A 24788-nucleotide genomic window follows, 5' to 3' on the forward strand; every position below is an offset into this window, starting at 1 on the left:
CAGGGTGAAGCGCGGTGCCAGGACTGGTAGGAAGTAGCTTGCCTTAGTGACGCAGCACCGCCAATTGGACCTGTAATGGCCCAGTCGGTGGTGCTGGCTGGAGCCGCCAGGGTCCCTTTTCAACCGGGTGTTCCCGTAGAAAACTGGACACCTGGTCACCCTAGGTCCAACACAGCTGACTGGTGCACAGCCACAAGGGGTAGCTCTGCCTGGACTGTGGCAGAAAGTAAGAGCTTGTTGGTGGTGAGGAAGATTAAGCCACAGCATCACAGTTTTCTCAGAGGTAGTTTTTAAAGAACCAAAGTAGACTGCAGGAGAAGTATAAGCACTCATTGGGCCAAATTTCACTGCTGGTGTAAGTGTGCACAACTTCTGGATATATCCCACTATTTCTAATTACGAATGTATTCCTTTGCTTCAGGCATTCTTGTCTGATTAACAGTACAAAAGGTTAATCATATAAATTTACCATCTCAGGGTCTTTTGAAGCTTGAAAGAATAGACAGCTTCTAGCTGTCACTACTCAGCTGCTTCTCAGAGCTGCAATATACAATACCAAAGTGTAGCTTTTCTCCCAGACCCATGATACATACAGATTCCCATACCGTATTCTTAGAAGAAGATTAACATGTCTCCTGTTTACAAACAGTCTTACTTTTCTTAGTGGAGTTCATCATGGATATAAGTGCTAGATAGATTGGACATGCAGAAGACTGTCATCTTCTCCCTGTTGTCTCTATAGGAGCCTATGGTACACATGCAAATCCCAGCTCTGTTAGGAGTGATTTCTAATTGTTCCTTCCTAATATGCATCTATGATTAAAGCACAGAGCAGCAGAGTTTATTAATGAAATCATGGCGCACTTGGAAGCAGATGGATCAGAGTTTGTCTTAACACCACGTTAATAAGATCTTTTTAAATTCCTTGTTTGAATTTACGTGGTAGTTATAAATTAGTAACTATAATTCTCTTGGAAGGACTAACCACTAGTTATATTTTCCTTATCTCTTCCTTGTAAAAAAAAAATGCTTCTTACTTGAAGCAATAGACTTTCATTTCTTAGAGTAAATGACCTATATTTAAGGTAACAATTGCAAGAGAAAATTAGGTACAATTTTGAACAGAAACAGCTCTCTGAGTGTTACTTCAGCATAGATACTACGAGTCTGAAGGTCCCCTATCTAGGTTATTCCCACTACAGGCTCTTAAATTCATTGACGTCTCACTCATTATTCTCTGTGTGGACTGATCCATCCAGAACAGTGAAAGTGTGTTGAGCCCTGAAACCTGCACATCACTACCAGAGGCAAGGACCATCAGCACAAAGATCCTGTGCTTCCTCGTTACTGCCAGGCCTTCTCCAGGTCCTCTGAAAGCAGCCGTGTAGCTCTCATGCTCACAGCTCAGAAGGGGGGAGCCCACATAAATTAATGATCGCTTGGTCATTATTAGCTGGCAGCAGTCTGGCCCACATGCTTAGTGGAAAGATGGTGCCATGGAGAGCAGCTGCTCCCCCTCCTGCCTCTGGCTTGCTTCCCTGAACACTGTGGAGACCAAACTCTGCAGAGCACTTTCAGAGGGGCTTCCAGGGGGTTGAGAAGGAGTGGAAAGCATGCTGCAGAGCTGGCAGCTCCATTCCATAGCCACCCAGCTGGGACAATTGGGTTCTTTTATCCTTCTGTATGGGGGCATGTGTTGATCAAAGGTTTTATTTTTAATCTTAATTTGGAGCAGTCATGCCTATATTGATACTCTACATTCAGAGATAATAACTGTATGAACCATTTCCTATGTATTGCTAATTACCTTTCCATTTTTTGTCTTACCCATCCCTATGTCAAATCTCTGAGCATATTGTTATGTGGCTCTCAAATGCTGGAGATGTGCTTTATTGGACACTGTCTATCTGTTTGTGACCATTCTAATTCTGTTGTGCATGCTTGTAATTTGCTGCATTGTCACTCAGATCTGGCGTGGCAGAACTGAGCTATTAAAAGGACCATAACTAAAGTGTTGTGTGTGCCCCGCAAAATAATGGTGAGCCTCTCCTGCCGCTGTGCCATAGCTAGCAGAAAGCATTCTCCTTGATGCTGTGTACGTTCTTGTGAATGGCATCAGTGATGATTGTGGACAGACAAATAAATAAAATTAGCTTTGTTGGCACTTCAAACACAGCAGGAAACAAAATGAGCCACGGGGCTATTATATGATGAAAGTATGGAAATTTATGCAAGTAACTTAAATTTATGCAAGGGAAAGACGTGTATATAAATCTCTAGTGCAGCACCTGAAGGATGCACCCCAAGTCCTTGCCAAATAGACAAGACCAACATTTAATAGAGGAACAAAAAAGTATTTTCAAGTTTGTAATCTGATAACACAGTCAAGAGCAATCAAAATAAAAACTGCTGGTGTCGGTTTAAATATATGAAAATAAACACTAAATAATCCAATGAGGAAATTCTGTTTGGGGTCAACTGTGCTTTAGTGTATTTTAGACCTAATATAAATGTATACTTCAGGAAGTATCACACTTTGTATTAAAAAATGCCATCTCTTTTTAACTTACTATTTTAAGAAATGTGTATAATTTGGGGAATATTGAGAAAGAAAGAGCTTGCTTCCAATGTCTAAAATTGCTTGTCTGTATGTTTTTGTTTGTTCAGAGATGGCTGATACATTGTCCCATCGTGTTTTGTTATTTACAGTACACGGTAAATGAACAAATATAAACCAAGTCAATGTGAGACTGCTGCTTTTTTTAACACATTAATTTGACCCTGGAACAAGCTGTTTTTACAGCATCTTCTTGAAGAGGGTTAATTGAAAATGACTGCTGCCCCTCCCGTTGACTTTTTAATTTATGTATTGTGTAGTTATTTTTCATTACTTTGTCTCTCCTGCAGCAATGCATCTGCTCGGACTAAACTGGCAGTTACAGCCAGCGGACGGACACACCTTTAACAATGGGATAAGAACTGGATTGCCAGGGACTGATGATGTGGCAACAATGCCATCTGGAGGAAAAGGTGAGGTTACAGCTGTATCTTTTGCACTCTATGGTCTCGGAAACTCACGGTGCCGTTTGTAATAAATGTACTTCACTAGGGGGTATGCAAAAATATTTATTTATGACCTTTACATTCTGCTGCAGTAATCTTACACTGCACTGGCTCTTTGCCTGGTTATAACCATCCGAATAGCCTTCTCTACCTGTAGTAATTCACAAAAACCTTTAGACCCTGAACTCCAAGATACTAAATAAAAAGAATACTACCAAACATCCCAGGAAAAAGAAAAGGCTAGACACAGCATGAAAAGAAGAAATACACTGTACTGTCTGCAAGGAAAGTGAAGAGAGCTTTGGCCCCTGCTGGGACCACATCTCACAATCTTGTCCTGATTTAGGCAAAACTCTTATTGAAGTTACTGGGAATCCTGCCTGAGTAAGGACAGCAGAATTTGACTCCCTAGTGAATAAGCTTCCCCTTAGTATTAGTAAAGGACATTAGAGTAGATTATTGAAGCAGTCATGCTCCATATTAGTCCAGGGAGAAAATAGAGACAACGGAGTCAAATAGAGACTGAGTGCAAGACTTCCTTTTGCTGTATTTTCATACCCCTCTTTTTACTGATTATTATAATGGTGTTATTAGTAATAATTAACACTGATCATTGTTTCAAAGAATTTCATAGTTAGCCCTCAGATTGCCCTGTGAAGCAAGAAGGTCAGATGGGCAAACTGAGACACTGAGAGGAGGAATGACTTGTGCAAAGCTACAATATTAATCAGTGGAAGTGTTTTGGATACAGAACAGGACTGTGTGGTTCCTCTGACCTGTAGTTATGGTGTTGGAATGTACACTGTCACTGATCACTCCTGAGGTGAATGATCTTACAAAGCGGAGGAGGGGGCAGTGCTCAAATAGAGTAATAGAGTAGGAGGTATAGAAAAGCTGGATCTGAGGTTAATGCATGGGACTGGGAAGCAGGAGAGTTGAGTCCAATTCTTAACTGGGCTAACTCCTGTGGTGAATCCTTAGGCATGCCTTTGTGCCTCGGTTTCCCCATATGTTAAACAGAGGTATTAATACTGACCTCACAAGGGTGTTGTGGATGTAAACTTATTAATGGTGGCAAAACATGTTTAGTTATTCAGATGAAGGTGTATGGGCCTGACTTTTAGAGATGCTGAGCACCTTCAGCTCCTGCAGACTTAATCTGAAGTTGTAGTGCTCAGCACTTCTAACCATCAAACCCTAAATACAATGCAGAATTATCATATTATATCACTGTTAAATTTTGTCCAGTGTGTACATCAGTGAGAACCCCTATGTTACTAAATAGGAACATGAATATCTTGTTGCTTTTACACATTTTACTAAATTGACTAAAATGCTAATAAAACCTTTGAAAAACAACACATTTAGGTAAGTATCCTTCCACCATTAAATATAATGAATGGCAGAATGTCTGAATGTAATGAATGACAGAAAAGCAGACCCTGATAGCAGAGAGGGTGTGAAAGGTTTTCTCCCCGCTCCCTCCATTTATATAATTTAAAGTTAATATTGCTATGCTAGCACTTTTTAGGAAAGCTTTTCACATAACAGCCGTTTCAGGTCTGCCCTTCCTGGCTCTGCAGAGTGACCTTTTATAATTGACATGGCTCAGGATGAAGCCAGTCTATTTAAAACACTGGTCTTCCAAAGAAACCTTTAACCCTTTGTATGAAAATAGCCACTTACATGCAAGCTGTGTCATCCCAGCGAGCAGGCCATTTAAAGGCAGTGCCACTTGTGCAGGTGGGGGGAGGAGGGGAGGGTGAAGTTGCAGGGAGGGGAGGAACAAGCAGATATTTCTGACTGATCTGCCTAGCTCTTATCCCTGGGCTAAATTCTGCTCTGAGTTTCACCAGTGTAAATCCAGAGTAACATAAATGATTTTACTAGTGTATGCTGGCATAACTGAGAGCAGGAACTAGCCTTTTGATAATAAAATTTTTACATTTATACACTGTAGCTCAATGAAGGCTGATGATGTCTGAACATGAGTCAAAGCTGGGTTACACCAGCATGTAAAGATCAAGCTATAGCTGAATGAAAACAGGGCATGCTTACTGTTGCCTTAAGGTCTCAAAGCTCATTTAAAAACTGGGGGATTTGAGGAGGAGGGCAAAGGGAAACTTTATTCCTTCATGCAGGTAGCAGTGCGGGTACTCTCCATAATACTGAAGTGAGCACTGGGGGATCTGGCCATCTAACTCATTTGCCTGCCCACCATGTTGCCAGGTAGAAGTGTAGTGTGTGGGTTACAGGTCTTGTCCTCAAGCCGTACGCTGCAATCAGCAGCAAGTACTAGCCATGGATGCACCTGCTTAAAGAATCAGTAAACTGCACCCACTCCACAGTGAATGCCCTTTGCCCACTGCCGGGAATCCTGCTGTGAATGGCAAGCATCTGTTTGCAGAAGCTGAGGATCTGCCCTGTAATGTTTTTGTATACAAAAACTGTCTACAAATAGTTCAAGGGCGGAAAAAAATGGATGATGGACAGTTATCATTTAGCAGAGGAAAAAGAACTGGAATAATGGGGTGAAACTGATATAGGGGAAATATTGGCTGAATATCAGGAAAAGCTTCCTGATACTGAAATCTATTAACCCCATGGAACTGTCTCATAAGGAAATTGGTGGAAGCTTGGGACAATTAAAACTTAGACTGGGCAAAAAATAATAACTGTACATTAGGGAATAACCCTGCCATGGCAGAGCGATAGACTAAATGACCTAATAGAGCCTTTCCGTTTCTGGATTCTCTGAGTCTATGCCACAGTGTGTCTTCAGTTTAAAAATACTTTGGATGCTAGACACACATCTCCATAAAATGGGTGACCTGCCATGTCCTTCATAACTGACAGAATATACTGTGTGAAAATCAACCTTAATCATCAGCACTTCTAAACAGGTGATGTCTTATATAAACAAACTCCTTTGTCTGAGATTTAGAAAACCTCTCATTCTTTTATGACCTCATAATACATCTTCCCTAGTGTTGCCACAATATTTTCTGCTTTATGTTACTAAAATTTACTGTTAAATGACACAGTGCCTTGATTTATAATTCTAGATGTAATTATTATGGATTGCATTGTGTCATAATGTTCCATTGTACCAGGCACCGTACAAACACATATTAAGGGACAACCTCTGCCCCAGAGATCTTACAGTCTAATAGTCATGGTAGACAACGCTTTGATCCCTCATAGGCTCATTCAAACAGACAATCAAAATATAAGGGCAATACATTAAGTAACCACCCACATTTCCCCTAAACTATACTGTATTTAATCACGTACTTTGATAACGTTTTAGTCAAGATACACCGTGTTTTGCCATGCAGGTTAATGTTATTAGGGAGCTACTGGGTAAATATACTGTAGGAGCAAATTAAAATGCAAGCAAGCAAAAATGCTGTAATTTGAATGCCATACAGGATTGCATATCCGGTCTTCATAAATGCTCACATGCTGTGTTCCATCTTGGGAGATGGATTGGGAAGGCAATGTAACCTGTATGATTTGATGTCTTAGTGGAAACAAAGCATTTGATTAAAATGAGAGACAACAGAATGTATAGGAGGTATTTTGTTTTATGTTATTTTGTTAGTGGCTCCAGCAGTAGTTTGTATAATTAAAGTCTATCTTGGTTACCTGTGTTATACCAACCGGAATGAAGGGTACATGTGGCGCTGCAAAAATTACTCACAGCATAATGTGTATGTTTTCTTGATTAAACATGATGAACTCATAAATCTTAATTACATCTGCAGTGAAATGGTTTGCTAATAGTTCTGAACAGGATGAGTCTTAACATACTATATCCACAAGCGCTTAGAGGTGTGTTTAGATTTTTAAATGAAGCGGGGGTTTAGTGGAGTGCCTACACTACCTAAACTCTTAGGGCCAACTTGTGCTTTGCCACAGCCAAAGCCTTGGGAGCAGCCCTGGGCAGAGATTCTCCTTCTAGAGTTCCTTTCCAAACTAATCCATGATCTCAGTTCCCTTCCCCCTCGATGATATAAGCATGGGTGGTTAACCCACAAACTCCACGGATCAGTCAGTCCTGGGGACCCTGTCCCTGCTCTTGGCACCTTGACAATGTGGCTCTAGACTCTTGCCATCCTCAGGAATCTGAACAAGCCATGTCCCACCCGCTGTGCAGCTCCCCAGCCTCATGGAGGTCCAAGCATATATGGTGCCTGCAGCAGAGGTGGCTGTGTCACTCATCTACCTAAGCAGAGGCAGATCCACACACAAGGGTTCCCCCATGTGTGGAATTAGGAGATGTGACCCAGTTCCTCTTGCAATACAGCTGCTTATAGGTTGCAAAACTACAGGTTATAGTGAGCCTGGAAACATTGCCTCCTCTTCACTTCACAAAACCAGACTCGTTATTACAGCAGCATCCTTCCTGTTACTGGAGTTCAGGTTGTATCATATCAGCCTCTCCAGGCTAAACCCATATTTCCTAAAGTAAATTTATTTTATTTAGTTTGAAAAATACAGAATTTCCAGATGGATTTTGAGACATTGTTTCACTTAACATTAGGAAGCTCTTTGGGGTACGGTTTGTATGGAAGATGCTAACCTGATAAAGTTGCATTGCACTAATATTTCCATTGAAAAGGCTTGTACAGAAATATATCTTTCTAAATAAAATTAAAACTGATCTTTTTCTCCTTTCAAAATAGCCAGAGGGCCCAGCCATTTGATGGACAAAAGGACAGCTATGTTTTAGGATGCAGATGGTACTCAAACCAGCTTCACACTTACACTCATGCCTTTTAGCAAAACCCTCAGTACAATGCATCTTTAACTCAGGCAGTGTCATTCTCACAAACTGTACCCCAAAAACATTGCAATGCTAAATAAAGCAATCACACAAATTTAAATAACAACAAACAGGAACGGGAGAGGGAAACTAAATGATAAGGATAGGAAGGAAATATGTCTTTGCAGCTGAAATTTGGTAAGAGATGGAGAGATACGAGAAGACTGTTCCAAACTGCAGAAATTGCAAAGGAGAAGGCTCTCTCACCAACAGTGAGGGTAAGAACATAAGAATGGCCATACTGGGTCAGACCAAAGGTCCATCTAGCCCAGTATCCTGTCTTCCGACAGTGGCCAAAGCCAGGTGCCCCAGAGGGAATGAACAGAACAGGTCATCATCAAGTGATCCATTCCCTGTCAACCATTCCCAGGTTCTGGCAAACAGAGGCTAGGGACACCATCCCTGCTCATTCTGGCTAATAGCCATTGATGGACCTATCCTCCATGAACTTATCTAGTTCTTTTTGAACCCTGTTATAGTCTTGGCCTTCACAACATCCTCTGGCAAAGAGTTCCACAGACTGACTGTGCATTGCGTGAAAAATGGTATTTAACGACTGGTATTTAATGCAAATCCATAGCCACCAGGTTAACAAGGTAGATCATTATGGATCCTCTGGAACCGTTGGTCTCCCAAATTAGTGATACATGTTTCCCAATTAGTACAAAACCAAGCATTTACAGGGTCTCCATTAATAAAGTCAACAATTACTACCCCACAGCCACATAGTTATTTCCTATTTAAGCATAGGGGTATGAGCTACAGAATCTCACATGCAGCAGTTGACCAATATTGACCTTTAATGGCAACCACTGTATGGGCTAAGAAGGAGGGGAAAACTCCAACTGTGTATATAGTCTCAATCCAGACCCAACTCCATCTCTATAGCTGACATTAATTGACATTAACCTGATTTCATTCTTCAAGATGCAAAGGATTGAATTGTCAAGTGGTGTAAACTACCAACTTGAAGTGATTTCCTCAGTCCAAGGGTGAGGGCGCATTGACGGAATGATGTGGAGAAGCTTGCTCTGCCACTGCCATGTTGTTGTGCTCTTTCGATAAACAGAGGCTTTCAGAACTGTCAAATCGGCATCTCCAGCGAGCACTAGAGTAGACTTTAAAAAATTCATGTAGCAAAATAGTAATTTAACTGGGTAAATAATACACCTTTAAAAATGAATAAGTGTTATTTGGTGGCTAACAAGCTTATATATACAGGTACTTAAATACATGTTTGACTGAAAGATTGGAATAGCTCCCCTGGGTTAGAAGAAGGAATATGCATTTAAAACTCTCTTTTATAAAGGTTTATGAAAAAGGAAAATCACAGTAAAAATGTTTAAATAACCATGAGAGATTATGAGCTAAGCAAGCAAGCTTCAAGACAGCCACTCAGAGCATTGTTAATTCACACCAGGATTTATTTGTTCACAGTGGCATGAGTTCTTCAGGTTGGCCTTACTTCTCAGTTTCCTCCCAGTTTATGTAACATCCAGAACTTTACTTAAATGCAGTTGATGGTCTTTGAATATGATCTGCAGTGGTCCATTGAGATAGAAGAGGCTAAAAATAGAGAGAAGGCGAGGAGTGAGTCAGAGGGAGGGGTGCACTCTCACTACATTAGGAGGTGAAGAAGACCAAAAGGAACTGTGCTATGAAATAGTTATAAAGTTTACTTAGAAATTCTCTAGAGGCTGTGGAGGAGACAGAGCTTTTAAGTGGGGCCATTAGTGCAAAATGTGTTACTGTGAATATAAAAGTTGCAAGGGTGGGCAGTGTACTGCACTTTTAGTCCTAAAAATAAGGAAAAACTGCTGAAGCCTCAGCCAGCCACCCAGTGAGAGGCTCAGTGGTTAGATTGACATTGCCCCTTCAGAGTTCCCTGTTGTATCATGTTGGGACTAGATTTATTTTTAATGATGTTTCTAATTTGGGGAGAAAGAGACAGAGGGGGAAAGCATTGGGAGCTCAGTTCCACTCTCAGGTATAATAATTATAATATTACTGGCTTATATTTCTCTAAAGCCTCCATATGGGGATCTTAAAGCACTTTTCACAAACTATTGAATTAAGCCTCCCAGCATCCCTGTAAGGTAGGCCAGTATTGCTGTCCACATTTTGCAGATAGGCTTCAAGAATTTAAAGAACTTGACTGGGATCACACAGGAAGGCTGTGGGCAAAGCCAGAAATAGAACCCAGATCTCTTCACGCCCAGTGCTGTGCCTTACCCACACTAATTAATTTGGCACTGAAAGTAAAAAAGCCATATTGCAGATGCTTCACCTTTATGAAATTAATATCTATTTGCATCAGTCGTAATGAAAGGAATGTGCTGCTTTTCTACAAATAACCCGCGTTTGCATAGATATGTAGGTGCAGGTATTTATCATTTACTTGCACCTGCTGTAGTTATTTTAGGGGAAACATGAATCAATAACATATAATCTCCAGGGATTTAAAAACTTTGATTACTTAAACCTTTGTGGGAAAGTTTATTAATTTTGCAAATGCAAAACTTAATATAACGAATTTTAAGCTTTTTTTTAATGGAAATTATTTCAAAAGTAAAAATTTAGGATTTGTCCACACTTACAGTGTTGCAGTGAAAACGCTCCTCCACTGTGTTGATGGGAGAAGCCATCTCATCAATATAGCACTGTCTCCACTGGGAGTTAGGTCGGTATAACTGCGTCGCTTAGGGGTGTGGATTTTCTACACCCCCAAGTGACATAGTTATACTGATATAAGTTTGTAGTGTAGGCCAGGGCTTAGAGGCAATAAAAGTACAACATGCCATGTGTAGCAGTATTGATTATATCTTTAAAACTGGCCATGGGGATACATTTTGCATGCTGGGAAAAGCATAACACAGGGATCTGAGTTTAGGTCACTCCAGGTATGTATAAACTGCAGCTGCGAGCAAGTTGGCATGCTAAAAATAGCAGCTTGAGCTCTGACCTAAGGGTAAGATGGGCTTGTATTAGGGTAGCTAGCCTGTGCTAGCAATGTCTACAGAGTTATTTTTAGCACACTCACTCGAGCAGAGCTGGCATGCATCCATCCACCTGGACTGGTAGGCACCTCAGAACACACAGGTCAACAGGTAAATTGTACTTTTGCCTAGTCAGCAGAATCTGCACTAATTTTTTAAGCTAATAAACCACTGAAGTCCAATTAGGAAAAAAATAAGAAAATTTTATTTTAATGAGATTTTGAGGGAAAGAACTTTGTCTACTTTATTAATGTCATTCATAAAAAACAAAGAGTCCTGTGACACCTTATAGACTAACAGAAGTATTGGAGCATAAGCTTTAGTGGGTGAATACCCACTTCGTCAGATGCACGTGGGTATTCAACCATGAAAGCTCATGCTCCAGTACTTCTGTTAGTCTATAAGGTGCCACAGGACTCTTTGTCGCTTTTTACAGATCCAGACTAACACGGCTACTGATACTTGACATTAATAAAGTAGACAAGGTGGGTGAAGTCATATATTTTATTGGACCAAGCTCTTTGGTGGAAGAGACAAGCTTTCAAGCTCCACTGAGCTCTTCTTCAGGTTTGGAGCTTGAAGGCTTGTCTCTTTCACCAACAGAAGTTAGTCCAATAGAAGTTATTACCTCACCCACCTTGTCTCTGTCATATCCTTGTGCCAACATAGCTACAACAAGACTGCAAACCATTAATAAAGTAGTTTGCCAGTAGGGGACATATCTAGAGCATTAAGGCCAAAGCTCCTATCCTCTTTCCCCTTGATGGCTGAAAAATTTTCCTCAGTTCACTTAACCTGCTGTGTTTGGGTGCTAGTCAAAGGTGAAGGTGGGCCAGTACAGCATACTGGTAAGGAAGTTGCCACTGGTACTGGCCCGGACACAGCCCATGTTAAAGTGCTGGCACTTATTCCAAGCTTTAACGTTGCTGCCCCTTTCCTGCCCCCCCAAAGGCTGCCGATGTGGTGGGGGGCAAAAGGGGCAGCCGCCCCAGGGCCTGGCGATTTAAAAGGGCCTGGGGCTCCTGGCCACCGCTACCGTGACCGGACCCCAGGCCCTTTAAATCACTACCGGAGCCCTGGGCGGCACAGGCCGGGCAGTGTGGACGAGCTGGCTGGGGGAGGCTGACTCCATCCCCGCCCCTTCTGACCAAGGCCCCGCCCCTTCCAGGGGCCTGGAGTCAGGCCCCCGTACCAGTAAATAATTTATCTTACTTTCACCCTGATGCTAGTGAATTTTGAAAATGAACCACCCACACCTGGAAACACAAAGCACAGTTTCCTGAATCAAAAATGAAAATATCAGGGCTAAATTTAACCAAAAGTCTTAAATCTGGAGCTTCGGTGGGAGGTACGGTATGTCCTTTATTAGTGGTAGTAATTGAATGTACTTGCAAAGTTACAACTTAAGGGAATGTAGACTCAGCAGACTGGGAAGCAAGGGTTATTAGCAGAAGTCATTGATGGCTCAAAACCATAATTGTTTTCTATCATTTGTGGTGTAGTGTATAAGTTGCTTTAATAGACTATGCAGCAGTAATCTGCAGGAAAGACTGGTCTTCTTGCAGTTGAAATGAACTATGAGCTAATAGCACTGGTTACAAAATGAATGGGAATGAGGTTTAATGGCTTAGACAATATAGAGAATTCAGTTTTATTTTCTGTAGATAAAAATATGTGATGCAGAGTAATCTTTAAAGCAGATTTATGCAAAAAGCATTCTAAGTTGTATTAAGTTTTAAAAGTATTCTAATAAAGCTTCATTTTTATAGCTTGTTTTGTGGTATAATTTTATTGTTTCCCATTTTTGAGTTTTACATGAAATATAGTAACATTTTCAGAACTGATTAGCAGATAGTGCCTTTATGGATCAGTGTAATTTTTTATCATCCTTTTTGTTTAACTGGTTCGAATATTAGATACCTGTTATGGAAATGTACAATATCTCTAAATTTACATGACTACTCTTCCATAGACTTATAGCATCTGACTGTACTGGAAAATTGATCAGTAAAATATTGCCTTTAAAAACCCGCAGCTATAATCTTAGGACATGTAATGAACTACCTGAAACTATTATTTTCTAAGTATTGACTTCACAGGGGAAGTTACAGTTGCCTAATAAATAGTCTCCCTGATACAAGTGGGGGCATCAATGATGGGAAAAAGTGTCAAAATTCTGAAGTGGATTCCAGCACACTGGAGTCCCTGATTGTCAGAGGCTTTTTGTGGGTTCCAGACCCAGCATCCATAGTACAATGTATAGCTTTTCATTGTAAATTACAGGACCCTTTCAGGGCCTGATACAAAGCACATAGAAATCAGTAAAAATGTCCACTGGCTTTCGATCAGTCCCTTATATATTCATGAAGATTGAAAAAAGCATAAAGCAACTAATTAAGTGATTAGGCACTCTGTGTGAAGAGTTAGGATACTTGGAAGGCATGTGGACCCATTTGTGGGTCTCTCTACCTTCATTCCTCATGGCTCCTGCTATGTTAAAAATATTACTTCTCTAGTACTTCCTGGTAAGGAGGCTGCAGCACTGGCCACACAGCAGAACTACTTCTGCGCTGTGACACATTTGGAAGTTTCACAAACAAGCTTCTGCACAGTGGGTCACTGGGTAATTTGAAGGTTCTTGAGTAGTAGATGTGGTTGATAGGCATATAAGTGTCTTCACTCTGAATGCAAAAGATTATTTGCAGAAGAGACAATTTTTAAAACTTGGAATAAGTCCACATTTTGTCACTGTTACCTAAAGCAGAAGGGTGGTCTAATTCTTAAAGCAGATGATTAGGAGCCAGGATTCCTGGGTTCACTTCCTATCTCTGCCACTGATTCTGGGTGATACTGCACAAGTTATTTAGCTTCTCTGTACCACATTTCCCTATATATAAAATGAAGGAGCTACTACTTGAACTGCAGTATTGTGAGGCTTAATTCATTCATGTGAGTAAGGCACTTTGAGATCCCCTGATGAAAAACTATAGATGTGCAAAGTAGTAGTATTCTGACTCATAACCTTTCTCAATGGGTGTGACACTTCCCAGAGATACTTAGGATTGAGAAGCAGCCTTGTCCGTGCCTTCTGTTGCTCAGCAGTCTGAAACCTACAGCTTCTGGCAATGCTAGCCCCCACAGACTTCTTTCTCTCTTTGCAGTCTAGTGGTAGGCACACACCAACCCCTGAGTCCCTGGAGCACTCCCTTGCAGTGTCCAGCCCTTAACTACTGTACACTCATAGAAATTACCAGGTAAGCTGTCCCCAAAGGAACACTGCACACACCAGTTTGTTTGATTCAACTGAGGTTTAGCTATAAGATAATGTCACTGCATTGAGATATACCTATAGTGAAAATAGCCATAAGTTTATCATTAAAGGCAAAGATTTAAGGGATAGTGAGTAACGATAATGGAAACAGAAATAGCTATATATAAAACAGCAACATAAAATGCAAACCTGGGTGAACACTTATCAGTGGTTACCTTTCCTATAAAATAAAGTAGTTTTTCGTTCCAAGGATTCAGTCTTTTGGCAAAGATAGCTGGATTTCAGTCAAACCAGGATCCCTGCACCGTTCTTCAAGGTGTTTCCTCAGTGAATGCATAACAAAATGTGTTTTTGCTTCTCCTTATATTTCCCAAAACTCATTGTTTTTGTCCTCAGAGTCAGGATGATTCCCTTCCTAGTATGCTGGCTCCAAGTTGCCTTTATATCCTCCTGTTGACTCCATTTGCAAAACCAGGCTTCCATTGTGTTGTTTTACAGTGCTTAATCTCCATATGAGCCAAAGCAGACAGATGAATCCATGTCCCTTTGTCTGGCAAAACCTGTTTGTCAACTCTGCCTGGGACACCGATTTTAAAATATATTGTCAGTACATATACACAACTTTTGAAATATCATCCAGACGTACACTTCATAATGATTTTGAGAATCAGTATAGCGTAAGCTTGTGTTAGGTGCCTCACTTTACCCTCTTTGGACAAATACTATAAAAGCTGTATACTAGGTGCGGTATGTTTGTCAAGCCTGATAGAAGTTGCTGTTATAGAAGACCAGCTGACACCGAAAGGCCTGTCACAGTGGGCATGAGATGTCTCATCAGGCACTTCACTGGACATCATGTTAATCCTTTTTACTCCATTTGCAGCCCACACACTCTTGCAGTTTCCCCTGCTTTTTTCTAGTGCCCTAGTATTGCTGAAGACCTGTTAACCTAGAACATTCAAAAAGACACAGCCTATTAAAAACTGCAGTTTAAAGATTAACAGTTCTTAGTCAAAGCATTCGTTTTACCATTTAAAGACATTGCCCATATAAAAGTTCTAAGAGGTTTTTCATTACATGCAAGCATAAGTACCAGGAACCTCGGTAATTTGGAATTTAAAATTGAAATCGTGCTGAAGTAGCTATTACAGTTAAAATAATAAAGACAGAGTAGGTGTTTGGTACTTACCTGCTGGGTTTATATGCAGGTCCATGCTATGCTATTATGTCCTTCCTGAAAGCACTGCCTCCAGAGGCTGGCATTGGCAAAAATGTCCCATAAAGTGCTGGAAACTGATTCACTGGTATTCAGGGATCCTGTCCAGATATGGTATCTGGTAGAAAAATGGGCAAAAGAGCTAAGCTCATGATGGATATAAGTAGTATGCGTTTCCTTCCATTTCAAGTATCACCACTACCCAATACTTAGTTGTAATTAAAGCCACCAAGAAGTAGGTTTAGATGCTTGTGAGCATAATAGATATTCTCTGTGGTTTTCTGACCTTTATTTAATTTATTTAAATAACGTGGCACTCATTACCATGGCATCTGGGCATATCATACACTGAAGCAAATATCAATGTATGCTGGAAATTGGGGGCATTGCTAGTCTCCTCTCTCTTCCCCTATTGACCATTTGCCCAACAGAAATGTCTGAAGTGTAGGACCAGTAAACATAATGCCAGACCCATCCAGCTAAGGCTTTGTTGAATGGATGAGTTTTTACCATGTTCGGAAGGCTAACAGTTTCATGGATAGAGAGCGAGACTTGGTCTACTGGAAAGGTCTTGCCTCTTGTTTTCAATAATGCATATCTAGGGACTATCAGCAAGTGGAATTCAACTGACTGCAGCCAATACATTTGTGCATGGGGGAAAGAAATGGATTTTCACGTAGCCAAATCCCAAGCTATATGGGGCTTTCAAAGGTTATCAAACTCTTTTCTCTATCTCCTTATTACTGTGTTCTCTTTTATATGTGATTATTGTTAGTTTATGGAGAGGGGCTTAATGGACCTGTTTAATATATGAAATCTGACTAATAAAGTCTGCAATCAGTGGGTTTACATTGAAATTACCCTTTTATAATTATTTCCTGGTTATTTTTACATCCTGGTCACATTAAGGATGTGGCTGGAAAGAGCACAAGGAGATTTATATGTGCTTAGCTGGCTCTTAGCTCTTATTATACTTGATCTGGAAAGAGTAATCACAAAATTAAAAGTGGTGGGGGAAAAGCTGCAAGCAAGTTTTCAGATGCCCTAAGGGGATGAATTTATAGCTTTCTTATTTAAAATATAAGGGTCAGAGAAAGCAATGGGGTTGCATGAATGTAAATGAAGGGAGAAACCAGTCTTAAAAATGTTAAGCTTTGTTTTAAAGGGTAAAATTGCCACAATGGTTCATCATAAAGGGCATTACCAAAAATGTCTGTATTGCTAGAAAAAGATCTCACCTGGCTAAAACTTGTTCCTGTCTTCTAGGACCATGGGCTACTAGAAACAGCAGCATAGATAGCGGGGAGGCAGAGGTCGGACGCAGAGTTACCCAGGAAGTACCACCTGGAGTATTCTGGCGGTCTCAAATCCATATCAGCCAGCCGCAGTTCGTGAAGTTCAATATCTCCTTAGGAAAGGATGCTCTTTTTGGTGTTTATATAAGAAGAGGACTTCCACCATCACATGCCCAGGTACTGTATGACTATGCTTAATGGATTTAAAAGCCAAAAGATAAATGTACTGATGATCTAATGGCAATTAGTTTTAGGTGGTAAGGGCTTGTGCTTTTGAAGTTGAGGGTCCTGGATTCTTCCCCAGTGCCTGAAGGCTATGATTTACCTCAGAGCCCTGGAGCTGGTTGTTTGCAACCACGGCTTTGTTACAGATTGGCATCCTCTAACAATAGATTATTTACAGGAGTGGCAATTTTTCTTTTAGCTTGGAATAAATTAAGGTGTTTTCTTGCAATCTTTGTAATGTCACCCTTTTAAAAAATTAACGTCTGCAGTTTGCCATTGTCAGTTTAAAATACTAGTGATGGAAATTCAGAGCATGAATCTGCGCTGTTGTGCTGTAAATCAAAAACAACTCCACTGAGGTCATTGGAATTACATTAGTGAATAGATGGTGGGAGATTAGAATCAGGCCCACTATCTCAGAGTAACATACCATAGGTGATTGGAGTGCTCTAAAAACAGAGACAGTCGCAACAAGCCTGATTCTCCCCTCATGTGCTGGTATAAATCAGGAGTAGTCTGTGAGGTTATAAAGATGCTGACCTAGTGTAAGTGAGAAGATATTCAGGCCCAGACAGTGTTTTCATAAGGGACTTGCTGCTTTGACTTGCTGAAGAAAATCAGTTGGCAGAGGTTGGATAACTGGAAGTTTTCTATTCCATCACCACTAGCACATGTTGTTTAGATGTGGGTTTTCATGGTTATTTGTGTCAGTGTTGGGTTAATTTTAATCCCCTTTTCCCAATGACTATACCCAGGCCTCTTCCATCACTAGGTCACTAGGCTATGTATGCAGATTTGCATTTTCTCTTTCATTTATGGAGTTAAGTCTGGTGCTTGTCTTGCATTTTTTACAAACAACTGTAGTGAAAACTGATCAGTCCCTCATTTTTATGCTGACCCAATAATACAGAGCAATGGGCACTCAATAAAAATAATGGCTAACAAACTTAGAAAAAAATATAAGCAACTATTTCTTCAGAGGATGTGTAGTGAGAATTTGGAATTCATTGCTTTAGGAGGGCACATAGTCACCGCTGAGATTTGATTTAAATAGCTTGAAAATTTTGGCCAGATCCAAAACCCATTAAAGTCAGTGGAAAGAGTCCCATTTACTTTGATGAGGTTTGGCTCAGACTCCTCATGAACAATAATATATTTTGTAGTTATGCATGCCAAGAAAAAAAGAAACCCCCATTCTTCAGGGAATGAGCAAAAGCACAGATGACTACCAGTTTCAGGAAAGGATTCTTTCACTCATGTACAGTCTTGAAAATTAGCTCTTAGTACAAAGATTTTTACCTTACATTTAGAAAGCTTAACTTGACATTTGAACTCTGGAGAGCAAGTGCAGAAATTTAAGAATCCCTCTTGGGAATGCCCCCATTTGACATTCCTAGACACTTAGACCCAATTTGCAAAGAATTTCTGAGTTACATTTTGTCATTTGCCAAAGCAGATTGGAGTTACACAGTTTTATATACGGTTACATTATATGATTTTAGTTGCATATACACACACCCCCTGCACAAAGAGTGAGTAAATGAATTTTGTATGGGAAACTACACTGGAGTCTGAAGATTCTGATTTATGGGCTAGCTCTGCCCATAGTCATTCCGCAGCCCTAAGACTAGGGGCCAGGAACGATGCACACTACTATATTCAAGGGATTATAACCACCATATCTACATAATCCAAGAGCAAATGGCCCTGTGGTTGTCTAACCACCATTCCCCTCTGCGGTGGCCTCTATTCAAATGCGCCCCCTTCCCCCCTAATGCAGCCACTCTACAAATAACAAGAAATTCTTAAATCATCCAGAAGCAGAAAGCCTGCAAAACAATCATCAGGTCTGCTAGATTGCCAGGAAGTAAAGCCCAGCAAACAGAAAACAAATAGTAGGGATCAGTGGTCAGATTTCCATGTGAAACATTAACATTGGAGTGCCTTGAAGTTTTGTACTACAAGAGGGCTCCCTGGGGAGATTGCAGAAGATTGCTGCCCCATTCTTGGACATGTCCATAAAGGATGGGAGATGGCCAAGGGGAATGAGTTCCAAAGGCAGGGACCCTTTTCTGAGGCAACCTTGATTTTTGCCCTGGGAAATTCAGTCCCATGAACGTGACAGCAAGAAAATCACATTTGAAATTAATTACCCCAATAGAGTAAGAATGAAATGTGGTTAGTCCAAAGACTGGGTTCCAAATCATTCAGCTTCTTAGAGATTTTTACCACTCCTTTTAATTCCCCCAGGAAATGAACAGGCAGTCAGTGCAGACACTAAGCTAGGATGTCATGTGCTCAGAGTGACCTGCCCTTCTCAGGAGCAACCAAAGCTCCAGGAAGATTTCGAGGGTAGCCTTAAGTAAGAGTGAATTGTAATTGTTTGGCTAGGAGGAGACAAAGGCATGGACAACTCTTGCAATAGCCCTATTAGGAAGGAATTGATAGTTTATTAATTTAGGCTGAATTTTACGTGTTACTGCCCTACAATCAAGTTTATCTACTGTGTTTCAGTAGAAACTCTGACCAGGTGGACTCCTCCTCCTATTCTCTCAACACAGCACCAACATACCAGATCCAAAACTCACATCCTTTATTGTTATCTTAAATAATAAAAAATAGCAACCCTGTAAGTCTCAGCCTAAGCTTCCTTTTCTGCATGGTTTCTACCTACAGGACCTTTCTTTCCCAGTCTCTAGTTAGAACTTCCCAAGAAGAGATTCCAGCCTTTTTTAAACCCTGGATAGAATTAACAAAATCCATGTGCATGATCATCAGAAGTTACTCTCCATCATCATGCAAGGTGTTAGCATTCGACAATAGGAAGACTCAGCAGAAAAGCCCCACATCCTTATGCAGGATCCTAAATCCTACCAGCCTGTTGCACATAGAAATGATTTTAGGGAAAAGAAAAGAGCCTGCTGCACCTCTGAACTTTAGAAGAGTAGCCCTGTTCTGATTCCAGAAAGGAGCAAAGATTTCTGTATTAATGAAAATAATCTGAATTTGACACCAGATGATGTGCTAAAGTTGTACTTTAAAATCCTTGTTACTGCAAGTTAAGGACTTGAGCAGTAAAAGCAGTGAACAAGTTCACTTGACAGTTCATCACTGATCGGTGCTGATATGTCAAACCAAGTAAAATCCTTTGCGGAAACAAGTCAATAATCAGCAAATTAGGTACATGATTACCCTGAGACAACAAGATGCAGTTCTTCTCTGAGAGCCCTGCTGAGATTTAACCTTCTCAGTATTACTGTTTAGCAAATATTCCAAACGCCTAGTTTAGTCAGTCAAACTGATGTAGTTGTAAGGCCATCCAGAAACAGCTTGGTGTAGTACTGTGTCTAGGGAATGTAGCTCTGCAGGGGGAACATACAGACAGAAATGCAGGCTTGTGTGGCAAGTGAGCTAGAAATAAAAGCACTCACTATATTTTCAAGAAAGATTTTTCCAGACTATGTAGTGGTACAGCCATGTAACAAAACGTTCATAGCCCCCTTAAAAAGTGGCCCTTAAACGGTGGAAAGCAAATGAATAAAAGGCTGCACACTGCAGATAATATTTGGAGAAGAAATGATAAATCTCTTGGATTAAGCACGGATATGCTGCTTATATAGTGATCCAAGCAAACATTGATATTACTGCTGATCTGCAGACTATTTCAAATGATAGCATGAAAAAGTAAGTTTATAGAAATACTATTAGGAATGCTTGGCCAAAGCAATCCACCAGAGCATATTACATCCCTTTCCCAGGTAGTATTTTATTTGCAAAAATCTCTCTCTTGCCTGGGTGAGTAAACCACTCGTGTTTTCAATTACAAGTGGGACTAACTGGAAATCATTTGAATAGTGGGGCAGCCAGGATGTTCTCTTGCTTCATAAACACCATTGATATTTTCATATTTTTGATGCTCCCAGCAGTCACAAATCAGAATATCATTCTCATCAATTCAGTCTCTGTTATATGTCACGCTTTGCTGTGCCTTATGCTGCTTACATTATGTCATACTGAATCACGTACATTCAAATATTAAAGTAAATTGTTTGATTGGCCATCAGCATGGATATCAGATGGCTGGTGGGTGGGTATTTAATGCATAATCAACAATTTGGATGTTTATGAAGTACTAATTTTAAAACACTTTGCAAACAAGTTTTTTTTCCCCAACACATGTTGTTCAGAGCTTGTTTGCAGTGAGTAGATCTTATGAAGTTTTGGCATGAGGATGAGCTCTCACCACAATATCTAAATCTATATCTGGATTTTGAACACTTGATGTTCATGAGTTTTTAACTCCATGTTTTGGTTTATCCCATTATTAAAATAAGGTCTATTTTAAAAATCTGGGTTTATATCCTGATTTCAAACACTCTTGGAGTTTGGTTTGGACTCATCTGTAATTTGGAAGTGCAGCCAGGTATCAGGCTTTAGGACACTCTGTGTGGAGTTGCAAAGCTATTTTGCTGACTCACACTAGCTGCCCGAGCAGGTGGGTCTCAGTTATTCTCAGAAGTATAAGAGAGAGGGATAAGATGCCTTGAAAGGAAACATTGTAGGGACAAATTGATCAGGAAGAACTTAGGTTAACGTTGAGGTCTGTAAGTACAGATATGCTTACATAGGGTGAAAAAAGAAGAGCAAACCCAAGGAAAGGATAAATTTGGACAATTAACCCATTGTATTGAGAGTGGGCTCAAAATCTCACCTTTTTACAGGAGGCCTGATCTGTATAAAGCACTCCTCTCATGTCTGCAAAATCAAGTCAGGAGTTCTACAAGGACAGGTGATCTCATGCAGTTACTGGTGCTTTTTGTTTCTGGACAGTCTTCTGTCATTTCTGATTGCAGATCAGTCCTAAGCCATGAACCATAGAGGAGTATAAAAATAGAAGTCAGCCAAACTTTCAGACCTCTATAAAGGTTCAATTTGAGTTGTAAATAGTGATGTGTGGCAGTTCTTAATACATGTGAGTTGGTATCATCCCTAGCACTCTGTGTTCATTGTGTGAGTAGAAACCTGCACAATTTCTTCCTGATGAGCACAGGTGCATGTGCTTGCTTTCTGTATGTGACACATGTCTCACACTCTTATCCGTCTATGGGTGGCTTTAGGACACGTGTAACATTTTCAACAGAACTTTGTGTAAAAACAGTTAGTAAATCAGAGGATCAATAGAGCAACATGATGCAAAATAATGATCTAGCTGGGCATGTGGTGAAGCAGAGCCAAGCCTGGGGATGGTCTTGATGGCCTGTTTCCTTGGTCAGTCAAGACTAGACACATTGCTCTGGAGTGTGTTTGTTAATGTCCATACAACACTTGGCAGCTGTATACACAGATAAGTGTTAGGTCTGATTATGGCTTCTGCATAAGGAGCAATTTGGAAAGTCCACACTCAGCTAGAATAAACCCCATCCAAGCCAGGTTTTGCAGTGGCACGCGTATAGGAGAATATGCCGGGACCTTCCATCTCTTTCATGTCTCCAGGATCAGGAAGGATAAGGGGGCATGCCCACCATACATAGTGCGCCTCTTGGGGTTTATGCTGGAGGGTGTGCTCCACCTAGGGCCCCTCCAGAAGGCATTCTGCCTCCCTCCCCCTCTTAGGCCTTGTCTACACTACAGGGGAAATTCGATCTAAGCTATGCAATTTGAGCTACGTGAATAGCGTAACTCATATCGACGTAGCTTAGATTTACTTACCACGGGGTCCACACTACGCGGTGTCGATGGGAGACGCTCTCCCATTGACTCCCCCTACTCATCTCGATCCGGTGCAGGACAGGAGTCGATGGGAGAGCGATCTGCGATCGATTTAGCAGGTCTTCACTAGACCCACTAAATAGATTGCCGATGCATCGATTGCTGCTCATTGATCCCCCGGGAAGTGTAGACAAGCCCTTAGTGCTGGCCATTTCTGACTGGGATTGAGACTTGTCGTGAGTGAGCTTCCACGAGTGTTGCCCATGCTGTACCTGTACTGGAATTTTAATATCATGGCTCTCGACCGTGGACCTTTCCTAACCACTGAATTCATCTTAATGAGAAGTTTTAAGGAGGAATAATGCTCAGCTATTGAATGTTGGTTATGGATAAAATTTTAATGATATGGACAGGCCTGCAAAGGGACCTGCCATTGCTAGGTCACACCCATGATCACAGGAGGAGACTGGGGACACTGCAGCTAAAGCTGCTTCAATCCCTTTTAGCTCTTCCAGGCTGTTCCTCTTCGATCCCACCAACCGCTGAGCCTGCCCTGAGGTAGAATCAGCATCAGACATGGGGGAGGCAGAGGAGCCTGCCAGCACAAGCAGACCAGAACAGCATGTTGCCAATGAGAAATGTCAGCTTTTATTGCTACTTTCTTCCATGTCGACTGTCAGTGAGCAAACCTTCCAAAGAGCAATAAAAAAATTTCTGAGGTTGTTGCCCCACTAATAACATTTTCCAAGAGTGTAGTGAGTCCATCTTTAACCTCTGACTGCTGGCAGGTAGGTTTTGGTAACATTTCCAAAGGTCGCTGATTTAATGGTCTGATTTACAAACAGGTTTGACACCATTTATGCTCTGAAAGTTACTGACATGTCAGAATTGTGTAAATCCCTGCTGTGTATTGGCTTATCCCTAAACTGAATTATTTTTCCTAGCCATGTGCCATGTAAAATAGGTTTGGGTGGAGAGCACACAGGTATTTAGTTTAGTCACTTCTTGCTATTACACCCACCCATCCACCCCCCAAAATGCTTTACAGAGAGGAAGGATGGCCCAGTGGTCTGTAACTCTAGGAGACTGGGGTTCGGGTCCCTGCTATATCACAGAATTCCTTAGGCAAGTCACTTAATCTATGTGTGTCTCAGTTTCCCATCTATGCAATGGGGATAATAGCACTCTCATACCTAACAGAGGAGTTCTGAGGATACATACAGTAAATATTGTGAAGTGCTCAGATACTTTGGTGTTGATGATACCTTTAGTCACAGAAGTTGTCAGACACTACTACCCCTAACTTGAATGCACCTGAAAACAGGCAGGTACATACCATGACACTACAAATAGTTCCATAATCCTGAAGACTTAAATTTCTTTCTCTCCTACAGAAGGGAATATATTATTAATTATTATTATTATTTCTTATTTCTTGTTTATTTTCTTATTATATTTTAATTTATTTTCAGTAACTTGGTATTAATTAATGGAATTCAGCCTGCAGTGCACAAAGTCCTCTGCAGGAGAAGTGGCATGTTTGGAGTTCAGGACGATAGTTATTTTTAAATAAAAGCAGAGTGTTTCTGTTTTTTGAGCTATCACCAGCCTGGGCTGTATGTGCTAGTGATAACAGAGGGAAATGCAATAACACTCCTGGCAAGCAAGCACGTACTATTACTGTATTTTATTGAACACATACGTCTTGCTTTAGACATATCTATTTATCTCGATCTAATGCTAGATAGATAGATGTGTCTAAAGCAAGACATGTTTTCATAGGGGACTTGTTATATAGCTATAAAAACATTAGATATATTGGTTTTGGTGTATTTCTTAAGGATTTCCTCATATAGAGGCTGTGGGGACTAGTGGGTTGAGCGTCGTATCTGCCTGGAAGTTCTAGAATCACAGAAGTTACGGATAGAAAAAGTCTATTAGGTCATCTAGTCCAGCTGCCTGCCTAGGCAGAATTATTCCATGTTGGAGATTTAACTAATATTTCTTCCAATCTTGTTTGAAATATACCAAGCAATGGAGTTTCCCTTGGGAGATTATTCCACAGCCTAATAGATCTTACTGTTGGGAAGATTTTCCTGACACTCTAGTTAAATTTTCCCTTTCTTAATTTCATCTGAATACTAGTAGCACCCCTCCTCTGTGCTAAATAATTCCTTACTTTGCT

General features: G+C 40.7%; 1 protein-coding gene across 26 annotated transcripts in view; it reads left to right on the forward strand.

Annotated features, from left to right (window-relative positions):
• The window catches only part of TENM2 (teneurin transmembrane protein 2), a 1520094-nt gene that overhangs the window by 1333919 nt on the left and 161387 nt on the right, over nt 1-24788 (forward strand). For all 26 annotated transcript variants that reach the window (XM_039484033.1, XM_039484034.1, XM_039484029.1 and 23 more), the window contains 2 exons: nt 2908-3030; nt 16641-16846. In XM_039484033.1, coding sequence (XP_039339967.1) covers nt 2908-3030; nt 16641-16846 — 329 coding nt within the window. The remainder of the gene's footprint in view (nt 1-2907; nt 3031-16640; nt 16847-24788) is intronic.

The sequence above is a fragment of the Mauremys reevesii genome, linkage group 8, assembly GCF_016161935.1.
Source record: "Mauremys reevesii isolate NIE-2019 linkage group 8, ASM1616193v1, whole genome shotgun sequence".
Classification (NCBI taxonomy): domain Eukaryota; kingdom Metazoa; phylum Chordata; order Testudines; family Geoemydidae; genus Mauremys; species Mauremys reevesii.